The sequence below is a fragment of the Cydia fagiglandana genome, chromosome 16, assembly GCF_963556715.1.
Source record: "Cydia fagiglandana chromosome 16, ilCydFagi1.1, whole genome shotgun sequence".
Classification (NCBI taxonomy): domain Eukaryota; kingdom Metazoa; phylum Arthropoda; class Insecta; order Lepidoptera; family Tortricidae; genus Cydia; species Cydia fagiglandana.
Window position 1 is genome coordinate 10,299,152 of NC_085947.1, and position 16,498 is coordinate 10,315,649.

A 16,498-nucleotide genomic window follows, 5' to 3' on the forward strand; every position below is an offset into this window, starting at 1 on the left:
ACCTATCTATAGGATAATCTTACGAAAATCCTGAAGAGTTAACGGGTTGAGTTTTAGGACTAAGGTGTATTCGGGTAATACCGAATGTCGGATAATTCCGAAATTCAGATGAAAATCACCCTTAATTCCATCATAATAAAAGTCTCTTTTCGGAATTATCCGACAGTTTTCGACATTCGGAATTACCCGAGTAAACCTTTATGATAATATGACAAACAATACATTATGACTTAAAACTTTATGTGAGACAAAGGGGCCCCATATTTTATGTAAGCTAGTCGTCATGCCTTACAATCCGCCACACCTTGCATAAGGTCTTTGGTGTATTTTAAAGAGAAGCCAAAGTAGTGTCTTAATTTGTGTGGTTTATATTTTTATCTTGGCGTTATGAGAATAATTGTTCTTTTTATAATTTTAAATAAATCAATTAAACTTGGGTTTTGATTAATTTTTCAAGAAAAAGATAAAGAAACAGGTGTTATGTACATTTATTAGGATAGACAGCTCTATATACTAATGAATGTTTGAAGTCTCACTTGTATAAATATGTAGACAATTATTTATTCCAAACATTACACTAGGTACAACTATGAAAAAACAAATTACTTATAAACAATCTCCATTGTTAGGGATAGCACCTTTTGCCAAAATAATCTGAATATAGAAGACATAATTAAGTAATAAATAAATCCTACCGAAGTTTTGAGACCACCACAACATTTGGAACAAACTTTGATATGGTTTTTATGAATAAATACTTCATGTGGATGTGGAAGGTGAGACTGTGTAGGGATGGATCAAGTACTCTGAGAAAGAGGTGACGGCGGCTGCCCCGCGGACTTCTTTGTCCAATAGCGGTAGTTTTGTAACATGAAAGTCTTCATACAAGTCTGCAATCTGCTCCAAATATTTCTCTTGGACCTTGTGACGAGCGGCGCAGAGCTGGCAAGGCGCGGAGGCGTGCAGTAGTAACTGATTAACAATTATATTGTGAGTATCAATGCCGCAGCGCGTCAACTCTTGGACCAGCCGTTCAGTCTCATACAGGGAGAGGAATTCCGCTATGCACACGCAAACAAACGTAGTTTGGTTGGGATCTTTGAATTGTGCATTGACTTGTCTGATCACTGAGAGCATTTCATCCATTTTGTTGCTGAACATGTCCGAGTTGAATTCTGCCAATCCAAAGAGGGCTGCCACTTGGTTGATGAAGGGTGCCACCTGTAGTGAACAATAATTGATTTATTACCTAAAATAATTTGGCAATCACTATTCTACACATGTTGAAAATGAGATATGAACATAGATTATGTACTTAGTGTTACAGACCTTTGATTTGAGCCGCATAAGTTTTCCAAGTCCTTTCTCCACCACTTGTGGGAAAGACAGCAGACGTAGGGTGTGTCCCGTGGGCGCGGTGTCAAAAACCACAGCACTGAAGTTCATGCCCTTCACTAGTTTCATTACCTGGGAACCACAAACATTTTAAAAACAAATAAATAATTGTATGATAGTTGGAAAGACCAAAATATGCTGTCAGTTTGTGTAATAATATTAACAAATGAAATATAAAAAGCAATAGATTATTCATAGATAATTAATTAGCACCAGTAAAATACAAGAAATAACAATTTTTTTTAACGCTTTCAATGCCGAAAACCCAACTATCGGGTATTTTATGATTTCGTTTCCAGGCCGGACTACATGATAGTCAGGATTGTGGTACTACTGCTTTATATGACAAAATTGTTGTGGCCTGGCGCGGACGTCTTGTTTGGCTGGATGGCAATGAATGTGTTAAGTGTCCAAGTTCTAGGTCTAAGTAAGTACCTCAGCGTAGCTCATAGCTTCATCTATGCCAGGGAAAGCCCCAACAATCTCCTGCATGACTCCCTTGCCCAGTCGCATGGCCTCCGTCTCTCCCTCGAAGTACTCCTCTGGCAGCTCATTTAATCCCACATTGGGATCAATCTCCATTGCAAATAGGTTTTCAAACCCTTTTACTTTTGTGGGGACCTAAAACAATTTTTCAAGTCAGATTGGTATATAATTATGAGTTGATTGAGGAAACTTCAGCACTTGTTAATTATAATTACCTTAGAAAATTTCTGGTCGAATGCATCTGATATGTTGTGAGCCGGATCAGTTGAAATAATGAGTACCGATTCCCGAACCTTCGATAGTTGGACGGCAAGACTACAACTGAAAACACAAATCAGCTTAATATATTGCCCACATAGCCAGATATACTAAAAACACGACTGTTTTAAGAGGTTACAATGACTTTCTATATTACCTGCACGTAGTTTTGCCAACACCACCCTTTCCTCCAACGAATATCCATCGCAGGGAGGTCTGTTCTATAACATTACGTAGAGAGGGCTCCAACACATCTAAAGCTTGATTGTCTCCCATGATTACAATTGCAATGAGTCAAATTAATATTTAAAGCGGTAAACATGCGGCAACATACGAGTATCTAGTGCAATAAAATTTAGTGTTAGAAATTTTGACAATGAATGAAATATGATGATGATTGATTGATCATCTCTGGAATTGAGATTGAATGATTTAGAAATAATGACATTTCAATGAACGAATGAAAGTTGGAGAAAAAGAAGATCGCAGCGCCAAGGTAAGAGTTTTTTTAACTGCCTGGAACAGCTCGTCGTTCGCTCTCAAGTCCGTTCATTTCATTCTATCCAGTCCTGTCATTCAAAATCATTCAAATCATTCACTTATTACCATTTGACGGGAATATAAACTAACTAAAAAGTGTATTAATTATTGTAGTTATTAGTCCAAAAATTAGAAATTCAATTGCCCTACAAAATGTCGTGAATGAAATGTTCAAGCGCATGAATGAAAATAATGCTCTTACGCGTTTTGCGATGTCGCATTATATTAATAACTATATTTATTGCTACTGGACTATGTGTTTACTTGTGTCCGCAGTTTAAATTGTATCCGATTGCTCCTGTGACTGTAGCTCCTAGCCCTTCACACCCCAGAACGTCCCGCCATATATCAAAATTGCTGACTGTAGTGTTCCGGCAATTTGAAGACTTCGAAAATGACGTCGCGGACAGCGTGCAGTCGTTCGTATCGGCGTTCCCTAACGTGCCAGTGGTTGTGGTCTGCGAGACGACGCCGTACCCACCTTTTCCATTCTCCGCTAGCAACGAGACCCTTCGGAACGTGAAGGTGGTAACATTAGAGCTGCGGCTCAACGCTGCGCCAAAAGAATTGGATCCTTTGACGTATATTCACACTGATTATGTGCTATTTGTACCTGACTCGACGCGCGTCTCGCGGCGGGTGCTGCAGCAAGCGGCTATCGCCGCCACGGCGCCCTCGGCCCCTGCTGTAGCTATAGGAGTCGCAAACGCGCGTCTTATTTGCCAACATATCAAGTGGAATTATGCCGATTGGACTCTTCAGTACAATAAGGATGCGTCTGGGAAGATCTGTGATGCAGTTCACGGGCAGCATGCCTTATTAATTAAGACAGCATATTTGCACAGCTTCCCACAACCTTTTGCATTGCCATTCCCTGAGTCACTCTATTTGCAAATGTCTGCAAAAGATCTAAAGGTGACAAAATTTTGAATATGCATTGAAATTTAGATTCATTTTGTCCATTATTTAATTTAGGCTTGATATCATTATTCATATTACAGGTACAAATTCTTGAAGGAAAGTTAGGGGGAGGCAGAGGAGTGTTGAAAAGTCCCTCTGCAAGACAGAAGTCCATACGCCATATGAGGGATGCAAGAGTTGCTCTTTACAAGATGTTGGGAGTCAAAGCTATGATTAGGGAAGATGGGAGGGTGCAGTGGTTTGGATGTAAAAGGGAAACACAAGTAAGATATAAGCATCTAACTGGAAAAAAGCTGTAAAGCTGCAAATTTGAATTTTATTATAATGTTTTATAAGTAAGGTACAAGAATCTGGTAATTACATTAATGGTCCGTTGCACCAAACTGTCTGTCTGGGAAGTTTCATAGTTTTCTTACATCAGCATCTTACCAACACTTACAAAATTAGAATGAAAACATTTGTATTACTAGTTTTGTAAAATCTTTAAATAGTTATCTTCTGGAGTCGTATTTATCTTCAGAAAAGCCTAGTAACAGAGCTGTTATTTGCCAAAGAAATTTAAGTTTGATTTCCTTATCTATTTTAGCGTTGCTTCCCATCAGTGCAAGGAACACCTTCATACATCCTATCCCACCGTAACACGCCGCCATGTTGCCGGCGCAACATGCGGCGGAGCGCCGCGCACGTGCTGCGAGCGCTCGCGCAGGCCGGCGCGCGCTGCTGGCTAGAGACCACGTCGCTGCTGGGCGCCGTCGTGCGGTATGTCTACTTGTACATCTTGTGTCTTATACATATTGACGACCGGTCTGGTCTTCTTGGGCTTATTCAATCAATTTGTGTAAAAATGTCCTATAATATTTATTTATTTGTGTCACCGCCACACGCCATTAGATGGGTCCACACAGATCGAGCATACGCGCGCACAAAACGGCCAGTGTATACGTGACTCGGTCGAGGCGGCGCGCGCGAGGCTCGTCTATACTGGCCGTTTTGTGCGCGAGGAAACCTCGCGGGTATGCTCGCTCTGTATGGACCCAGTTATAGCCTCTCATCAGGCGATAATTATGACAAGCCAGGACTACAATCCACACTTTTATGTTGCAGTGGAGATCTCTTACCTTGGGCAGAGCATGTGGAGATCGGCATCCACGAGTCCGACGTGCCGCGCGTGCCGTGGCTGCAGCGCGGTGGCGCAGACCCTGAGGGCTATGTGTGGGAACGCGCAACTAAAGGACACTACTATAGGTGAGCTTAACAGGCGAATTGGAACCTTATAACCGCGCGGCAAGGTCTATTGTGGCTGTAGCGTCTTAGTAACAAATCTTCTAGCGGTAATAGGAGGTTAAACGGCTTGTTACAAAAGTGCACTTTTACCGTCGCTTGACGTTAGTGACCGTTGACGGTCTCGCGCTTCTAGGAAGTTCCAAAAAAGCTAGAAGCCGAAAAAATAGTCATACTTTAAACTCTTCCGAACTGGAAAATAATATGGTACATTTTGCCTAGCGCCGCCACTGCCATTGAGTTTCTTGGAATTTGTGTTGTTTAAGTACTCATTTCTTTTTGGTAAAGGAAAACGTGAAGGCCTAAACTAATTTGTAATTAATCAGCGGACCTCGGGCAAAATTTATTTGGTAAATGATGACGAGAGGAAGTGCTAATATTGATTCTATGAATTGTATCTTCACGTTCACAGAGTGGCCTACTCTGCTACCAACAACGTGTACGTGCTAGTGCTTCCGTTTGCGGCCAAGAACGGGACCATGTGGCCCGCGGACTGGGTGCTGGCGCATCAGAAGCCCTTCCCGGAGAGGCACTTGCATCCACTTGCGCAGGTACAGGATTTTATTATTTGGTGGCTAGTGGACTACTCTGCTACCAACAACGTGTACGTGCTAGTGCTCCCATTCGCGGCCAAGAACGGGACCATGTGGCCCGCGGACTGGGTGCTGGCGCATCAGAAGCCCTTCCCGGAGAGGCACTTGCATCCACTTGCGCAGGTAGAGGGTTTGATTATTTGGTGGCTAGTGGCCTACTCTGCTACCAACAACGTGTACGTGCTAGTGCTCCCATTCGCGGCCAAGAACGGGACCATGTGGCCCGCGGACTGGGTGCTGGCGCATCAGAAGCCCTTCCCGGAGAGGCACTTGCTCCACTTGCGCAGGTAGAGGGCTTTAGAAATTATTTGGTAGCCAAAATCTCTGGTAGCAACATATTGTAGGTGTACAATCGCTTTTAAATATATCTATGCTAAGCCGGGTAGGCATTTTAAAATCGTAACGCTTAAAAAATAAACATAACACTAACATTTTTTTTTCTAAATCAGCAGGCCTGTCTACTAATATACTATACCCATCAAAGAAATCGCAGTAGAGTCGGACCAAGAAAAGTCTGCAGCGGATTAGATAGCCCACGCACTCCACGCAGTGCAAGTGTTATTTATACGTCATAATTTAATTGAAGTTTGACGTTTAAAATAACACTTGCACTGCGTGGGCTATCAAATCCGCTGCAGACTTTTCTTGGTCTGACTCTAATAAACATTTTAAATAGTTATCTCACTAATGGCTAATTTACAGAAAAATATGAAAGGATTATTTTTTGGAATTTTTCTGTTATGTGGTTGTCATCAACATCAAATCGATAAAGAGCACTTCGCGAAACTTATCCCTCAAATCTAAACAAAGCCATTATTTGTAAACCAAATTTACTATAGATATGTATAGGTTTTTTTTTTTTATTATGAATGGGCTTACTCATGGCCACAGACTAGCCGAGGCGTAGACGTGGCCTACGATGGAGCGAGCTCGCCCAGAAGGTGCCTGTTCACTCTTGATTTGAAGGTTGCCGGGTTATAAGAACATGTATGAGGATGTGATGGAATATGAATAAACCAACTGTTTTTATGTTTTTACAATAGTATTTTTTTTTTCGTAGATACAATTTGCTGGACGCCAGGCGCCGGCGCCAAACGACGCAAGCGCTTTCTTAGACCTCAAGCTCGGCGCCGCGGCCGTCGAGCGGTGCAACCGGATTGGACCCAAGCTGTTATACCCATAAGGGTCATTTTAGATTGCCACAAATGAAAACCTGCTACAAACAAAATTTATTGTGAAGAATGTAGGAACAAGAAGTGTTCAGAACTGATATTTACTCGTACGACTAAATATATTGGGTCAAGCAGATCTTGTCAGTAGAAAAAGGCGGCAACTTTGAAAAATGTAGGCGCGAAAGGATATCGTCCCATGGAAAATTTGAAATTGGCGCCTTTTTCTACTGACAAGGTTTGCTTGACCATCTATACAAATATGAAAGGTCTATTTGTGAGGCATGTTCTTAGAGCATTTAATAACTGGAGTCGCCTTTAAGAGCTTACCCCTCTGCCGAAAAACTTGCACAATTGTGCAAACTTTTGTATGGGCTGACATGGCTGATTTGTACGTTACATGCAAATTATGTAGAAATAGCAATACATTTGACGTCCCCTCCCCCGCAAAAATCGGCAGACTATTTCGCAAAGAAAATGACAGCGATGACATCTCCAGTTTCTAAATGCTATAAGGGCTCGTTATAACAATAGACAAGGCACAATACGCGTGTAGTTAAGTAGTTTTAAAAATAATATGAAATCCCTAATCCTTATGGGTTGGTCTCGAACTGTCTAGTACACAAAATGACTAGCGTAATATTTTGCCTGAATCCCTTTTAGTCTACATTGCAAACGGTCTAGAACACAAAATAACTACAATTATTTAGACCTTTATTTACCTACATTTCGTCGGTTTATCTTTACGTTAGCGATGTCGACGGAGCCCCGCTGCTGCGCGGCTCCTATTTCTGTGTTGTTTGGCCTTAGGCCATTTAAAGAAACCTAACGAACCTAACCTACCTATATGTGGTCATTTTGTGTTCTAGACCGTTTGCGATGTAGACTAAAAGGGTTATAGGCAAAATATTACACTAGTCATTTTGTGTTCTAGACAGTCCGAGATCAAAGCATCCTTATGTACGAGTATGATCTCATGTCATGTCTGTCTAGTCATGATTTCACCGCGACCAAAGAAATTAGAAGTAAGTTTTAACAGTATTTTTGAATCTACTAGATAATTATAATGCTTGCCTTGAACGAGATGTGTTTAGATTTTGATTAGTATACGTTTTGATCTCTAAAGCATTTCATATGTTGTAAGAAAAATATGGAGATTTTTGTGGATAAGGTTGTCATGTTACAAAACAAAAAGTAATAAATGGGGCATTCCAGAAGTATCGGGTACGTGACGCAATTTTTTTAACACTTCTGATAAAGCTAAGAAACCGATATTTGGCATAGTAACGTTTGATGGCTTAGCTTAAAATTCAACGGTAGGTATACAATACAGATTTCTGCTGGTTATTAAGGTAGCTGCGATACGCGTCACGTCCGCGATAAAAACTTATTGTGGAATGCCCAAAATACCTACACCTACCTGTCTCAGCACAGATTCCGTGCACGTATACGAGGTTTATAAATAATAATGACAATCATACTAGGGACGAGGGAATCGAACCTACTATACTTCGTTTTTTTTAGCATTAGAAAGAACTTGCAAGAAGGTAAGCGATCTTGACAAGTCTTTTAATTGAAAAACGCTTTTCAAAAATCAGTAACTATTACCTAAGAAAGCAGAAGAACATAAATGATCGTATTAGATTCATAATTGTTACATATTTGCCATAAGTTATTTTTAAAATGTGTTTTTCAATTAAAAGACTGATCAAGATTGTTTACTTTATTTCTAATGCTAAAAAAACGAACTATAGGGAGATTTTATTGTAACCGATATTGAGGTATATTTTAATAACCCCTTCACTTTTTTTTACTTTGGATGTAGTATGTTATTTCTACTCAGAATCACGAGCACTTTAGATTCTCAGATATACAAAAACTATTCCAATTCATTCATAAATTGTTAGTAAATTCTATTGCCTATTGTTTACCACTGGTCGGGGATCCTATCTCATCGCATAATAATTGATTGTCATAATGTAATGTTACGCATAAATCTCTTTTCGCATATTTTTTCTCCAGCTGAAACAGAAAGTGTTTTCGAAAATATTTTGCATAGGTTGTGTAGAACAGGGTAGGTTAGGTTAGGTTTGTGTTATAATTTTTCAGAGTTGTTAATATTTCCAGCACAATAACAATTATGCGAAATGAGTTATAAAACTCCATAAAGCATAAGCATAAGCATAAGCGTAACATTACATTAGGACAATCAATTATTATGCGACCCAATATGGACCCCACTGGTCGAGTTGCTGTATTATACGTATAATTTTCTTGGATTGAGGTGTTCAAGAAAATGTATTTATATTGTATTGTTACTAGATTCAAGTAGATTCCATTATTGTCATAGAAGCTAAAGTATCAGTATACGGCAAAGGTATCAGAATTTTATGTAAAAGAACCATGCTCACTTGCGGCAAAGTGGAGCGCGGATAATAATTAGAATTTCCAAAATCTAAAAAAATGTGAGGGATATTTTCGTCCCATGCCCCTTGAATGCCGGAACGTGGATCCGCGCAGTAAGTATTGAATTCTAATTAAACTAGAGCTCAATATAGGTATTGAACGCTGATTTAATTAGAATTCAATCCACGTTGGCTCTTGGATCCACGTTCCGGCATTCGACGTAATATAAAATCTATAGCTCAAATAATGGTAACTCATGTATTGTAATTAATTAATAATAAAATGTGTTAATAATGTAAAAAAATCGACCTCAATTACTTACAAAGGTTTACCCGTTTTAAGTATTTTAATATCCCAGGTAATGACAAAAAAACTTTATCCACCTGTGTCTTTAATTCTATTTTAAACATGTATGTGACTTTTGGAAGCCATTGAAAATGGAATTGTTTGTTTTTTAGAGTTTACAAATAACTAATGTAGTCATAGACTTAGCCCTATTTGTTTTATTTCAGAGTTTTAATAGCAATAAATAAAGAGTCTAGAAATATTTTTGTAGTTTTATTTGCAATATAAATAGTTTTATTAGCAATAATATCGTAAATAAATTATCAAAAGGAAAGTAAATCTTTAGTCGTCTTCAAATTTCTCATCCACGACTCCCACTTTGTAAGGCGGATCGCGAACTAAAGTCAACAGTTTATCCAACTTCATTATCTGTAATGCAAGATTTTATACATATTTGTTAATGAAATAAACACGATTATGAAAACAAAAGAAAAAAATAATAATGACAATTATAATCACAAACAGGTAATTTAAATTAAGGTGTAGAGTAAAGCAAGTGCCCTTGGATGTCTGTATCGATTGGTTTTGATTTGCGCGCCATCTCTGTATTTATTCAAGAGTTAAGATCCATAGCGCTATTGCGACTATCGTTGAACAGTCGCGCGGCTTAACGAACAGATGGCGCTTATACAGGTAAAATAATATAAATAAATGACAAGACAAGACAAGTGAAATAAAGTTTCTGTTCCACATCGACTGCTGATCTAACAACTTGAGTAGACCAAGATAAGTCTGCATCGATTTTTATAGGACACGCAGTGCAAGTGTTATTTTAAACGTCAAACTTTTATGAAATAAATTATGACGTATAAAATAACACTTGCTCTGCATGCTATCGAAATCGTTGCAGACTTCCCTAGGTCAACTCTATACATGATAGAAAAATTCTATGGGCCCTGGAACTACCTTTTAAATCTTTATAATACCAAATAATACTTAGCTTATTTTACGTAAAAAGGAAACATTCTTTTAATTTTGCTATATGTACCTATAGTAAAACTGCATTAAGTTTTTTTTCTACTTGTACCTATAATAAGTTGAGCAAGCTATTTATTTACAATAGAAAAATCTTATAGTACAAAAGGCGGACTTAATGCCATAAGGCATTCTCTACCAGTCAACCTTAAGGCTAAGCAGAGAGATCTCAACTCTATCTCAACGTTTCAAGGTAGAGTCCCTTCAGAGCCCATATTTTTTTCGGCCCTATGTAGGTGACCGATGAGAATAATAATATCCCCATTTATCCCCTATATCAGGCATGGACAGTGGCGGATTTGCCCTAAAGCCCGGGCCTAGGGTGGCCAGTTTATAATAATATGGTAGGTGCTGAGAAAGAGGTGGCTAGTACAGTCACACTCCGTGATTGTTGATCCATTTAGGGCTCTAGCTAAATTGGACATTCCATAGCGTACGTATTGAATAAGCAATTTAGTGAGGAGTCTAAATGGTTCAACAATCACAAACCGTGACTGTATTTACTTCAGTGCCTGAGGCCTAGGGCAGCCAAGACTGCAAATTCACCACTGGGCATGGAAAGGTAATTAATAAAATAAAAAAGTTCCTAGTGTTCAGAATTACACATAGACATAAAAGCAATTTTTGCATTACCTAGTAGAATTAAAATAAAAACCAACATCTCGGTTTTCTTCGTGTAATTTTGAACACTATAATGTTATATTTGGAATAATACAAATAAAACAGTTTTTATCGTTTATTTATTGCGACTACGACGGCTGGGGGGCGGTGGTATGTTTTCACTGTTTTCAGCTAGTTTTCTTTTTCTTGGTGGCGCAGAGGTTTTCTTCCTCTCTTTCTCATTAATGGCTTCTGTTATGTAGGCGGGGTCTCTAATCGGCATTTTCCGTGTGTGCCTGGGGTCAATAATTTCGGGCAGAAGACAATCTAAATAAAATTCTGTTAGCTGCCTTTCCATTTTTTCCTTCCACAATTGTGTTCCTTTGCATCTATGTTTCTACTCTGTGCTACAGAGCAAATTGAGCAATACTTGTTTTTTATTGCTACATACAATATTTTATTAGTCCTTTTGCCAATAATAGCAGCTGCACCTGATAAAGCAGAATAATTCTTTCTATAGGACCTTTTGGAATAACATCCATCAGCTATCACATCTATGATAGCAATGCCTTCAGAATTGACTCTTCCCTCTTTTATAGCTAATTCGCGTTCTTCTTCAGCAGCCTGGGTCATTGATTTATACAATTCTTCTTCCCACTTTTTGTGTACAACCGCCATTCTGGCAGAAAATATATTTTTTGACATTGGAGGTATGCCAATAGCAGCTGTTAAATCAGTGAGTTGAGTGTAGCCACACCCAATTGCTACTGTGCCTGCCACTGCGCTAATGTTCAAGTCCAATGTATCAGCAGCATTGTCATTGTGAATATGAAACCTCATATTGCACATTTTGCACTCTAATGTGTAAAGTGAGATAAGACCAGTTCGTGTTTCTGATATGATCTGGACTGATTTTAATCCGCAATTGAGAGGGCCATGTGCAGATATTTCTTGTAACTTGTCAAAGAACTGGGCCACATTGACAATCCTCCTGCCATATTTTGTTTCATGGCCACTGAAATTATAGAAAATTATTAATAAAATAACAACAAATTAATTAAAACTACCTTTTAAAAATAAACTTTTAGAAATATTTCATTAAATACAGTTTCACATGTATATCGCTTCACTGGGAGAAGGGAGTCATAGGCACATCTTAGAGATCACAAAAACTTAAAGGTTCTCACCCGCCTTATCTTATACAGAGTTAGGAAGAAAAATGTATTAAGTAGTTTGAAAGAAATAGGTTCCCTTTTTTCATTAGGCTACAAAATCAAAGCCAAGTTCCTTAATTACAGGATTTTATACACAGCACAGAACTTGGCACCAATATATAGTTCGTTTTTTTAGCATTAGAAAAAACTTGCAAGAAGGTAAGCGATCTTGATATGTCTTTTAATTGAAAAACGCTTTAAAAAAAAAACTTTTTACAAAAAAAAGAAAACCGACTTCAAAAAGGATGAAATAAAATATTATCCTTTTTACCAACTGATATGTTTGAAGTCGGTGCCAAGCGAACTTTTGAAGCATACCATGATTTTGGTGCGATTCGATAAGGATGTACCTACGTGGATTGCCTTACGCTACGTCTTACGTAGGCGAACAACGCGCGAACGCGGCGCGGCGCGGCGCGGCGAAAGCGGCCGCCGCCGCGCCGCGCCGCGCCGCGCCGCCTGACATTCGCGTGCAAATCGCGCCGCACCGCGTTCGCAACGAGATCGCTTACGTAGGACACTTCTATGGGCATCAAAGGATTGATTTCGCCGCGCCGCGCCGCGCCGCGTTCGCGCGTTGTTCGCCTACGTAAGACGTAGCGTTACACGACGACAATGAACGTACTTTCTGTAGGTACAGTCGACGTTAAAAATATGTTTACACTTTTCGTCTTATAACAAAGGAGTAAGGTGCAAAAGCGTAAACATATTTTTGACGTCGACTGTACCTAAGAACACACGATCAAACCTTCTTGGCACAGTCCGTACCATGTTTGTCGGCACGCAAGCGTGGGATTGGGACTGAAGTTATTTCCCGTCCCTTATTCAGAGGACTACATTTCAAAATATAAAACAATTCAAGGAATTTACTTTCTTGCCAAATTTCACCTAAAGCGGTTCAGTTGTTTAGCCATGAAAAGGCGACAAAGAGGCAGACAGAATTACTTACACATTTATAATTAGTTATTAGTACAGTTCTAATGGGATTTATAGTCATAAAGCTGATTATTTTTGACGGGTATTGTTACTACTTGGCTTGGCACCGACTTCAAACATATCAGTTGGTAACGCATAGACTTAAAAAGGATAATATTTTATTTCATCCTTTTTGAAGTCGGTTTTCTTTTTTTTGTAAAAAGTTTTTATTTTACCATGGATTTGGTTTGATTTTGTTTGATATTTTACGTTTAATAATTGCTTCAGTTTGATGTGGTGAAAAATTTTGTGTTTCACTCGGGGGCAAATTTTGTTTAAACCTCATGCTTTGAAACCCTCGCAACGCTCAAGGTTCCAATTTTCCAATTTTGGAATCTTTCGCTTGCTCGGGCATCAATATTAGCATGAGCGGTTAAACAACAACTTTGCCCCCCTGTAAAACAAATAACTATTGAACAGTGCTATTGAATCATTGAAATATATGGACCCTTACAGGCACTACACTAAGAATGATGCTAGTTCAGCAGTGTCACTTACGAATTAACGCCCGTAAGGCCCATCTTTAGATATATGTCAATGTTTTCAACTCATGTAATAAATATAAAATAAAATCTTTACTTACTGTTCAGGGCCAGTAGGTATATTTTCAGGTATTATAATAAAATCATTGCCTTCAGTGTCTTCACTCAAATTATCTCCATGAGCAGAAGATCTGTAACAATGAAAAATATAAATAAGCTGTAATTAAACAAGTAACCATCATGCTCCATTATGTGACCGACTCCATGTATGGCAAACCTGTTTGAAAAACATGTTTGTATTTTGACTTATTTACAATTTCCTGCTTAAAACAAGTCAACTCAATTAAATTACAGATATATATTGGGACATGGACACCAGACACAGGACCTATTTCACAAAATTATTTATTTGTATTACTTAAAATGAGCAGCTTAAGGCCGGTACAGACGGACTGCACCCAACTACAACTTGTATGGAAACTGCATGCTGACATCGCAGTTGGCGTGCAAATCATACACAAATTGCAGTTAGGTTGCAGTCCATCTGTATCTGCTTTACAGAAATTTTGAGCTGCTGCCCGACTTATTGACATACCCCGGCCGGCGAGAGCAAAAATGCGTCTGCTCCTAGTGCTTAATTAAATATCGACTATTCTATCGACATATTTTGAATGACCTTAAATGGATAAATAATTCTATTTCAATAATACCTAATACAATAAAACAATTACAAAATCAAAATTTAAGTCTCGAAGCCAGTTTAAATATAGTTCACAAGTTGAAAGTGCACTTGTCAAAATTACGGTTACATCCTCAAGGTAAAGTTATTCACAATAAGTATCAGAATGTGTTGAAGAAGAACGTTGGCATTTTAACTTTAAACAATTTAAATAAATTGATATCTGGCAGAGAAGTGGAACTACCTAATACAGAACAAATTCATAATCACTATGAATTATTTCGTTTTGCTCCGATTACTACAGTAGATTTAGAACGGTCCTTTAGTTGGATGAAATGGATTTTATCGGCAAGGCGAAGGAGTTTAAAATCAGAAAATTTAGAAAAAATGCTAATTGTATATTACGAAAATTACATAAAATACTGAATAAATACAAACACTTGGTTTTAATTTTGTTTACAACAATAATTAATACTTCTGCATATCATAACGGTGGTCCAGTACATCGTGTTGTTTTTATTGACATCGACCAAAGTGTGTGTCCTCTACGCACTATTAAGCTGTCAACGCATTTTTGCTCTCGCCGGCCGGGGTATGCTTATTGACTACAGACACTATGGTACCTAATGCAATTTATTACCATTTGTAAGTAACAACAGAAAAACGCATTGAAAACTTCAAATACCAACATATTATAGTTCATGACATACTGCTTTCGAAATAGATACCAGAGGCTTACTAAATATGGTTCCAATGGTAACCATGCTGGAAGGAATTTGTTAAATATTGACATGTATGAATATCTGCGGGTGCGGGTATGTACCACCAGTTTGGTTCCAGCTAGCATAAATGCAGGCTAACCTGGCTGTGAGGTAAAATTAAACATAAGTACCTACTTAATATTATTATTATTACTCATCCAAATTTAATAACACTTACGGTTCAGGTTGATTTGTGGTTTCTTGAACAGAATGACACACTTCACTGTCAATTTGGTCATGTGGATCAGGTGGCCTAGAAGAAAAATACAGTGTACGTGAGCTATACTATAAAGATTCCATCCAATTAACGAGATCATTAGTCTTATTTTGTTAGGCAATAATAATAAAATAAGGAAATTATTCTATTGTACCTAGTTATTGATCAGTATCAGTAAACGTCAAACTTCTATGAAAATATAATTATAAATAGCACTTGCACTAGTTGCACTGCGTGGGCTATCAAAATCGCTGCAGGCTTTTATTGGTCTGCTAGACTAAACCCCTAGTATTCGGCCTGTCTGATCATTGAAAGTAACCTTTATAATAAAAATAAAAACAATACTCTCACGCACGGATCTATGTCACGAGAGGTAAGTTTGTTATTATAGGTAGGTAGGTACTTACTGTGCAGCGGCTTTGTTGTAACGAGATTCCAGAGCATGTTTGCTTATACGTTTCCGCTTCAACCTCACTGATGCACTAGGTTTTCGTCCTTTCTTGTTTCCCATTCTAAGGGATTTTCAAACATAAAGTACGTACGCACACGTACGTTATTAGTACGAAACGACTTGTACCACACAAAACACTAAGTTCAATAACAAACAAAACAATAACAACGAATGATAACAAGTAACAGGAATAAAACGATAAGGAGTACACGCTAACTCATACAGAATCGCGGAACGCTATAAACAACACAATGGCAAGCAAGATTGACAAGTTTTCTAAATGTCCAAACAACAAACAACGAACCAGTCTGGCAGCAGCGCAAAGCGCTCGTGGCGATTTCGAACAATGCACGAACTTGCAACGTCGCTTTCTTTCTTTGCTACAAACGGTACAAATCCTTTATCTAATAATTTTAAAAACAAAGTATGTTCAAATCCACGTAATTCACTAAATTAATTCAGATCATTTTTAATTTTTTTTTAGAATAATTTACGCATTATATTAGATTTTTCTTTAAAAGAGTATACTCTATTCTATGTCATGGTATATATTCGTGTAATATTTTTATCTTTACGCTATAAAAGCGCCTGCGCAATATACAGAGCAATCGTAGTCCGACGATTAAGTGCGACGATTTCGTAGGCACTAGGTGGTTTTGGGTCTACAACCTATAATACAACTATTTTGAAGAAAACTGCACTATTAGAAAATAGACAAAGGTCTTACAAGTAAGTTAAAAAAATTGCTGT

General features: G+C 38.2%; 4 protein-coding genes across 5 annotated transcripts in view; 1 reads left to right on the forward strand and 3 right to left on the reverse strand.

The window, feature by feature from the left end:
• Window positions 1-472: 472 nt before the first annotated feature.
• On the reverse strand, window positions 473-2,513 carry LOC134671957 (ATPase ASNA1 homolog). Its single transcript, XM_063529837.1, has 5 exons — window positions 2,297-2,513; window positions 2,097-2,202; window positions 1,831-2,016; window positions 1,330-1,467; window positions 473-1,221 (listed from the first exon to the last, which is right to left on the reverse strand). The coding sequence occupies exons 1-5, from the start codon at window positions 2,413-2,415 to the stop codon at window positions 760-762; spliced, it is 1,011 nt and encodes a 336-aa protein (XP_063385907.1). The 5' UTR covers window positions 2,416-2,513; the 3' UTR covers window positions 473-759.
• A 219-nt stretch (window positions 2,514-2,732) lies between these two features.
• Window positions 2,733-7,860, forward strand: LOC134671959 (ribitol 5-phosphate transferase FKRP). The gene is made up of 6 exons (XM_063529841.1): window positions 2,733-3,594; window positions 3,681-3,863; window positions 4,187-4,359; window positions 4,705-4,845; window positions 5,294-5,432; window positions 6,535-7,860. The coding sequence occupies exons 1-6, from the start codon at window positions 2,863-2,865 to the stop codon at window positions 6,655-6,657; spliced, it is 1,491 nt and encodes a 496-aa protein (XP_063385911.1). The 5' UTR covers window positions 2,733-2,862; the 3' UTR covers window positions 6,658-7,860.
• Window positions 7,861-9,594: 1,734 nt separating this feature from the next.
• Window positions 9,595-16,498, reverse strand: part of LOC134671958 (dynein intermediate chain 2, ciliary) — a 38,746-nt gene continuing 31,842 nt past the window's right edge. For both annotated transcript variants that reach the window (XM_063529839.1, XM_063529840.1), the window contains one exon: window positions 9,595-9,763. In XM_063529839.1, the coding sequence (XP_063385909.1) occupies window positions 9,677-9,763 (87 nt within the window). In that variant the 3' untranslated portion in view covers window positions 9,595-9,676. The remainder of the gene's footprint in view (window positions 9,764-16,498) is intronic.
• LOC134671960 (uncharacterized) lies at window positions 11,093-16,114 on the reverse strand. Its single transcript, XM_063529842.1, has 4 exons — window positions 15,705-16,114; window positions 15,259-15,333; window positions 13,742-13,831; window positions 11,093-11,984 (listed from the first exon to the last, which is right to left on the reverse strand). The coding sequence occupies exons 1-4, from the start codon at window positions 15,806-15,808 to the stop codon at window positions 11,312-11,314; spliced, it is 942 nt and encodes a 313-aa protein (XP_063385912.1). The 5' UTR covers window positions 15,809-16,114; the 3' UTR covers window positions 11,093-11,311.